Source organism: Diadema antillarum, unplaced genomic scaffold (assembly GCF_040938485.1).
Source record: "Diadema antillarum isolate AM-2024a unplaced genomic scaffold, OU_Dant_1.0 seq00002224_RagTag, whole genome shotgun sequence".
Lineage (NCBI taxonomy): Eukaryota > Metazoa > Echinodermata > Echinoidea > Diadematoida > Diadematidae > Diadema > Diadema antillarum.
The window spans coordinates 1-8,146 of NW_027272858.1; the positions used below are offsets into that span (position 1 = coordinate 1).

Consider the following 8,146-nt stretch of genomic DNA (forward strand, 5'->3'; position numbering starts at 1 on the left):
GACATGCATGTACATATTCACGCGTAACTTCGGAACCGCACGCCCGGGCGTCGCAAATTTGGTGTCAAAAGATGCGGGAGACTCGAAAGAAAAAAGTCATGAAACGTTGCGGTGATAGCTTTTTGCGATTGCGATACATCGCGCGGAACGTCGAGGGGGGGGGCCTCAGAGGCCCCCCCCCCCCTAGTGATATTTCCTTACATTTGTGGCTTTATTGCAAAATCTTTATGTGGTAGGATGTTTTGTAATATAACTACAAACTACACTTATAATCAAAGGTGGTTAACTTAAATAATTTTTTTTTTCAATCACTGCTCCCAATGGTAAAAGGTGGCTTTAAAAGGAGTACATGTTAAACAGGATTCAGAGCTAAGAACCAATGTTTAAATACATAGAGCCTTTACCACCATACCACAGCACTCTAAAGAAAGTGAAAGTTTTCAGGATCTGAACTTTTAAAGGAATATTGTGTCCATAATAGAATGCACACAAATTGTGCATCCAATCCTGCTCCCTGACAAGGTAGCTGGATTAGCTACTACAGTAGGACCTTGATTATCTGGCCCTGTTGGGACCAGCAGGCATCTGGATAATCGATTTGGCCGGATAAGACAGATACACGCTGTACTTCATACATGTTTCATACTTCATAAGTTGATATGGAAATAAAATGAAATGGGCCTACACTGTATAAGTAAAATATCCTTTCATGTATTGTTTGTTTGATTGATATTGACCGACAATTGCATCGCTATGGTGACTCGTCAAATATTCCCGCTGCATTGTACTGTAGCCACTGCTGTGCACTCAGTGCCAGTGACAAGGGCAACACCAGTCATTGGCATAGTGTCACGAACTGACTTAAAAGCTACAGTCCGCTGCGATGATTGGAATATAATACAGTCCTGTCATGTATTCGCATGATAACGATTGAACGTTTGTTTGTTTTGAGTGAGATTTGGCACTGAAAATACATGAAAATATTAGAAAGAATGACAGCCAGTCGGCGTCGGGATAACAAAGAATCCAGATAATTGATGGCCAGATAATAGAGGTCCCACTGTATCTCAAAAATAATGAGATTAATACCAAATTTAGCACACACACCCTAGCATCAGAAACTCATGGGCCTTTCTATGGCTTCTTCAGTCTGAGCTTCTCAATGAGTTATTTTACTGACACACAGGCATACCTTGTAACTTTCTTGATGAGGAAAGTTAGTTCAAGCTTTCCACAAAATGGTTGGAACCCTAAATACCAAATGATATTGGCATCGTATCACTTGGGGTTGGCAATGGTGCCAGCATTGTTGTGTAAGAACTTGACAGAACTTGGTACTTGACCAATGCCATTCTGTCATGGTTTGGCCCATAACAAGTGACTGTTGTCTCAAAAGAGGTAGACCCTATACAAATGCAAGCATTTGGCAGCAGTTGGAGAATCAGGGGGAGTGATGACACATATATGGCACACAACTGAGTACACTTGTAAAGACAATGATAGACAGACTCTCCCTGAAGATTTTTCCATGATGGCAGCACACGGCCAAAGGTGACAATCACCGGGATTTCTTTCGAGTTCTTTTTGGGGCATGCGTCTTTGCGTGCCGACTAAGGTCACACTTGCGTTTGAATGACTTCGGGCATGCCGTGCACGCGTGCATCTTCACCACGTGTACCTTGAGGTGTGCGTTGAGACCCTTGGGGCCTGCGCAGCTAATGCCGCACAGTCCGCAAACGTAGGGATTATCTTCTCCGTGTTCCTGTTCGTGGTGGGCCAGCCCCTCCTTGGTGTGGAACGCCTCGCCGCAGGTTGCGCACGAAAACGGTTTGATCTCGGGGTGTGTCCGTAGGTGCCGCTGCACGTCGCTCTTCCGTGTGAACTTCTTGGAGCAGAGCTTGCAACCGTACTGCCTGTCGATGTGCGTGCGCGAGTGGGAGTACAGTCCATTGGACTGTGCGAACGTCATCCCGCAGACCTTGCAAATGTACGGCTTTGCACCCGAGTGCAGTTTCTGGTGGTCCCGTAGATGGCTGATGTCTGTAAATTTCCTCCCACAATAAGGGCAAGTGAATGGCTTCTCGCCCGTGTGGGTGCGTGCATGCCGCTTTAGGTCACTCTTCCGCGTGAACTCCTTCCCACAGAGTTCACACTTTGAGAGAGAGCTGCTCCCAGAAGGCCTCCCTCTGCTTTTTCTGTTTGAAATGTTGCTGGCAATGAACGGCTCTAGCTTCTCATTTGAGTACCTCTGCAGATGACGAGGAGCATTTCTTTCGCTATTCTCATAATCCTTTGCATACATGTACGTCGCAGATGGTGTATACGATCCCGCATGTCCGGATAAGCTTGATGGTTGTGAATTCACCGACAGTGTACTGAGTACCCCTGGCTCAGGCAGCTGCTCCATTCCATTCTCATGTTTCCTAATGAAGCAACTTCGGATGAGTTTTCCATGCTGGCTTGTGGCCTCGTTGGCTTCCTGCAGGCGCTTGTGCAACTCCTCGATGCTCATTCCCCTGCTACTCTCCAAGAACGAGACTTTGTCTTTTGGGGGTTTGGAGAGCAACGTTTCACGGATCCCTAATCCCTCTCTATCTTTCTCATGCTGCGCGGTCTTTGCGAGAGAGATGAATTGATCTGGTTGGTGCACTAACGATGTGGCGACCTCCCCCAGAGTACGACCAACACTGTCAACACCACCCTCGTCGTCACTTTCGATTCCAACAATTTCCGCCCCGTGCTCCTGTCTAAAGTGAGTCCTGAGGCACGATGTGCGGGAAAACGTCTGGCCGCAGAGTTCACAGGTCAAGATCTTGCTACCACCAGACAGACAGCTCATCTCTTCACTCGCGGAAGAGTCCTCAACGCTGTCATATCCTTCCAGAGAATTGTCTGGCAAGTCTCCACTGCACGATGGCGCATTGTCATTTATTTCAGATACAAAGTGATAGACTGCTGAAGCAGCGGCATTTGTAACCACTCTCTCTGTCATGACAATCTCAGTAGTAGCCCCATTATTAGTGTTCACAAATCCATCTCCACCTTGCCTGGCGAGTTCATCTGCGACTTCTGTAAAGAGAGTAAAAAGCAACTGATTAACACATCATCATCATCTGACAGATTGTTTTGGTAATGTACTAAAATTCTACGCATGCTTTGTTCACAAAATATTGCTTTGACAGCCACACAGCTTGCTGGAGGCTTGCCCTACCAGTAACAATTGCTGAAGGCTACATGCAAGTGAATTCCTGCCTTGCAGAAGGAACTTATTTGGAGGGAGCAGGTGAATTTGACAATCCATATCTATGCTGTAGGAAGCTACAGAGCTCACCTGTAAACAGAATACAAATTTCATACATCACAGAAACAGTCATACTCTCCTTACAGACAGTAAGTTGACATACTGTGTAAAGTTGTCACAGAACAATATTATCCTTGGGATGCAAATATCCTCATTTTAATGTCATTCTCTTTGATTGATGTTATCTCTTTACCATGAACTTCATGACCTTTACCTTGTCGTATTTCAGACTCTCAAAACTTTTGCACTGTACGACTGATATTGTATGTCCTAAAGTTACAACCACAGAGTGTTCAGACCTGAGGTCATACTTCATGTACATGTAGTATTAAAATTGACCTCAGTCTGATTGACAGAGGGTTTTAAATTCAGGGGTAACTTTTTGTTATTAATTTGATGGCATATATCTTCTTTTAAAATCAAAGGCTCTGATGTGGGGAAAAATTAAATTGGCTTCCCTGTCTCAATAAAACAATGTGAACAGAAAGGAAAGGATGCAGACATTTCACACACAAATTCCACAGCAATTAGGAAGAGAAAAACAAAAGCTTTAAGATGCCTAAAATGTAGATCATACTCACATTGAACTCAAGATCTGAGCATTATGACAATGCTTCAATGTGTAATTGTTTCTTTCAATTTTATTTACTGCTATGGTCAACTTTGCTTTGTACGTCGACCTTGCATAAGTCGAATAATTGCCTAAGTCGACGGTCTGTAAAATCAAAATTTTAGTCAAATTTTCTCAAAGTCGATGCTATATTCAGTCCAAATAGATTTGACTTAGGCAAGGCTAACTGTATGTGGCTAGTATGGATGCAATAGACCCATCAGTGCAATTGATGCAATCAATATTTCCTCAGCTGATGAGGTGGAACAAACACTGAAGTGGACTGTAGCACCACAATGAGAGAGCATTTGCAACAGCTGACCAAGATGCTCCTTGATCTACAAATCTGGAAGAATCAATTACCGTTTGAATGAGCAAGATGGTCTCTGTCACCGTTCACACACTCCCAAGGGTTCGACTTTGAGTTGAATGGTGATAGATGCTGTTCACCGCTGTCAGCTGTGCTGACTGTTCTCAGAGGGGTTTCCTGCTTGCGAATCTTTCTTACACCATAGTTTTCCGAACTCGCCAGTCCCTGACCTGCCTCCCCTTCTGGCAATTTCTCGTCGCGAGCTTCAGAATTGGACATTGCGCCTGTCTGCATCAAATCTCTGTTTGCTACGTCGTCTCCTGTAGCATCGTCAACGTCTTCTTCTCTGTCTGCTTGGGAAATCACAGGTGGGGAAATGTCGTCAGCGTGGAAGAGCGGCGCAAAGTCCATGATGTCTGCGATGGGCTCTGGGGAAGCCATAGCTGGCGGTTGCTCCTGGATGACGGTGGGGTGAGGCAGAGGAGGCATCGCCATGGTGATGGAGTTCATGATGGTTGGACACTGCATCCTGGAGGCGCTCTCCACCATTACCTCCGCCTCCCCCTGGGTGCAGCCGTGGATCTGCTCCATGTGGAACCGCAGGTACATGGGCTGGCTGAAGGCCCGTCCACAGGTTGGGCAGTGGTGGTGCTTGCTGCCCGAGTGAATGTGCTCGTGAGTCATTAGCCGGTACTGACTGTCAAAAGGATGGCTGCAGAAACGACAGTAGAAGAGGTCCTGTTTGACCGAGTTTCCGTCCGATCCAGTGCTCATTTCCGTCTCTTCCATACTGTCCTTAACACAGATATGAGAGAAATATTGTCAGTGCTCACTTAAAACACTAATACTAATAGTCATTCACATTATGCAGGCTCATTAAATACATGCACAAAAGGATACTCTAAAAGTGCATCGCAGGAGATAAAGTGACATTGCATAAAAACTGTACAAGGTTAATCCTTAACAAGATTTGTGAAAAAAAAAAGAAAGAAAGAAAGATGACTTTTACTTATTGTTAATTGAGTGTGTCAGTTCATGGGGACTGTCAGTGTGTATTGAAATGACAGAATTCAATAATACTGGAGCAGCAAATGCAAAGGCTTGTTCAGGTGAAGCATTGGGAAAGTTTGAAAGACGTTTTGATGAGGTCTTTCAAACTACGGAAATAATATGATCACTGTGTTTGAATATAAGAGATGTCTAATGTACTTAAACCATAGATACCTCATTCAACAAAAATGAGATCTTCCTAAACTGAGAAAGCTCTTTTGAATAATTGTAGTGTGATTACCTGGTATAAGAAACAAACACTCTACGTGTATATTAAAAGCAAAAGAACAAAGTCTGACAAAAAGTAGCTTTGACCTCTTTGGCAAGACCTGGGAATTTCAGCAAAGTCTAGTAGATTATAATATTACAGCTGTAACATTTGCTAATTTGTACAATTCTAACTATGTCTCCAGACCCCTCTAACCTGTTTGAAGAGTCAGAGGAACAGAAAAAAGGATTCCTGTGAAGGTAAATTAAGCCACCCATAAATTCTACCATAACGCAGTCCATAATGCACTTAAAACAATATGACTGATGGCCGTATAGAAACCTACATGAATGCTTTTGCGTGCGGTCAAAATTTGGCACAGGTCGAATCTTTGTGAGCTGTTTTTTTGTTTGTTTGTTTGTTTTTGTTTTTAAAGTCTGTGAATGGGGGGGGGGGGTGTTATTGACTCAAGATTGAAGTATGACTAGTAAGTATGAACAGTGGCACGCAACTTCAATTACACTGGACTGGCCATGGTTACCTCATTGCAAGCTTCATAAACTTATTTTGCATATGCCATAGCCACAAGATACTACAGACGGCACAGCATCACGATTACACAATTTCACAAGACAAATTTTGAAAGCTGCACAGACAATGTTCGCGAGACATGTGAAGGCATTCATCAGTGACAAGTTGTCATAGATGTGACGAGCTACTGAAATCCTTGCATCTGATTAACCGAGAGCAAATTTGTCATAGAAATATGGGAGATGTCACTGATGACAAGTTTTATGAAACGGGCCCCAGCTGAAGATCGCGAGCACGCGCATATTGCATAGGGATTGTACATCGTGCCGCAAGCAGAGCTACTACGGCGCATATTGACGAAAATTGTGCCGGGTTTTGCCCTGGTAAATCATGAAAACTGCGCTTGTCATTGGTCAAATTTTTAATGAAAACAATAGCGTTAATGAATGATCTTTTCTATGATATATGAAATGGTTGAAAATAATTTGCCTGGCCCTGACTTGTTTACAGTGTGGAAAAACCCTTAACCTGCCGCAAACGGAGTATTTTACTCTATAGGATAGCCAGTCTGATTAGATTGTAACTGTTAAGACTTTATCATGGGCCTAACTGCGACAGCCGCCACACAGTGTGGCGGCTGCGCCGTGCTCCCATTTCAGATCTTCATGTTGAACAAACGGGTGCCTTTGCGGCGCTATATTTCCTTAAATTTTCAACAGAAACTACTAGGAATACTTACATGGGTCGATGAAACCTAAATGACTATCATCGGCGACTGTTTGAGGCATTTCATTGCTTGTGATGCACAAAATGATGTCTTATAAGCAGCTCACCGATGTTCACAGAATTCACAATCACTCGCACAAGCACACAGAATAGGGGAGCTCTCACATTAGCGAAACTGGGGGGAAGCCGCCAGGACCGCGCCTGGCGGCGCGGTCTCCGGGGCTATCAGTATCATGGGCCCAACCTAGGGTTTAATAGAATATCTAATTCTAATGGCTATGTGCCCTAGAATTCTAGCTGTAAGTCCTATAGAACAGAATAGAACAGTTACACCCTCTACTTCGTTACTCATTTCTATGGTAGGCCCTAACTAGAGTAGTAACAGTTAGAGTAGATTTAATTTTACTTTTGAACAACATAGAGACGAGAGTAGTGTCAATGACGACGTAGTTTTGTAGGCGTGGGACTGCAATATAAACCTTCGCACCTTCAATAAATTACTAGCAATGAATGGATTTCATTACCTTGAAACAGCTTAAATTGCTGATTTTACAAGGTAATGGAAATACACTGTGCAATATTGGGGCACACCCTGAAACAACTTCTTATAGATTTATAATATACAAAACAACATGGACAAGAAACTTACATTATTACGAGAAGGAAACTCCTAGTCCTACTCGTAAAAGTAGGCAACGCCGATTTGACCGCTTGGGTGTATGCTGCCCTCTACGCTTCCAACGCGATGTCGGATCTGATCGAGCCCTTGTCGGTCTCTAATCAGCCAGTCAGGTGGTGTCTTCACCACGATGACTGATCTCTGTGTTAACCCGTCCATACTGAACTCTGAAATACCCATAGACTTAATGCGCAGGTCACCAGGTTCCCGTACAGAACGGGTTGATACTCTGATACGATTTACAATATTAGAGATCTGTCTGTGTTCTACGAATATTTTCCTCAGACACACCTGGTTTGTTTGTTTGTTTGTTTGTTTGCTGTTGTTGTTGTTTTTTGTTTGATGGGCGCGGAGTTTGGTGGGAGGAATACTATCAGAAAATCTTCAGCGGGAGATGCACAGCTATCTAGGGGGAGAAATCAAAATTCCATCTGGGGAGCGGGATATTTTGTGAAAGTGGCATCAGAGCGGGAGATCTCACAAATACAGATATCATAGGTAAAGGTAGATATTGGTAGAGAAGAAGCGAGAGTGCGAGGAGAGAGAGAGAGAGAGAGAGAGAATTTAAGGGGGATGGATAGACAATGATAGATATATAGATAGATAGATATAGATAGATAGATAGATAGATAGATAGATAGATAGATAGATAGATAGATAGATAGATAGATAGATAGACATCGGTAGGGAGGTAGGTAGATAGATAGATAGATAGATAGATAGATGGATGG

General features: G+C 43.5%; 1 protein-coding gene across 1 annotated transcript; it reads right to left on the bottom strand.

Annotated features, from left to right (window-relative positions):
• Positions 1-1,558: 1,558 nt before the first annotated feature.
• On the bottom strand, positions 1,559-7,421 carry LOC139714290 (uncharacterized). Its single transcript, XM_071626008.1, has 3 exons — positions 7,386-7,421; positions 4,275-5,016; positions 1,559-3,069 (listed from the first exon to the last, which is right to left on the bottom strand). Exons 2-3 carry the CDS (start codon positions 5,008-5,010, stop codon positions 1,559-1,561), a joined length of 2,247 nt encoding a protein of 748 aa, XP_071482109.1. The 5' UTR covers positions 5,011-5,016; positions 7,386-7,421.
• Positions 7,422-8,146: the final 725 nt, after the last annotated feature.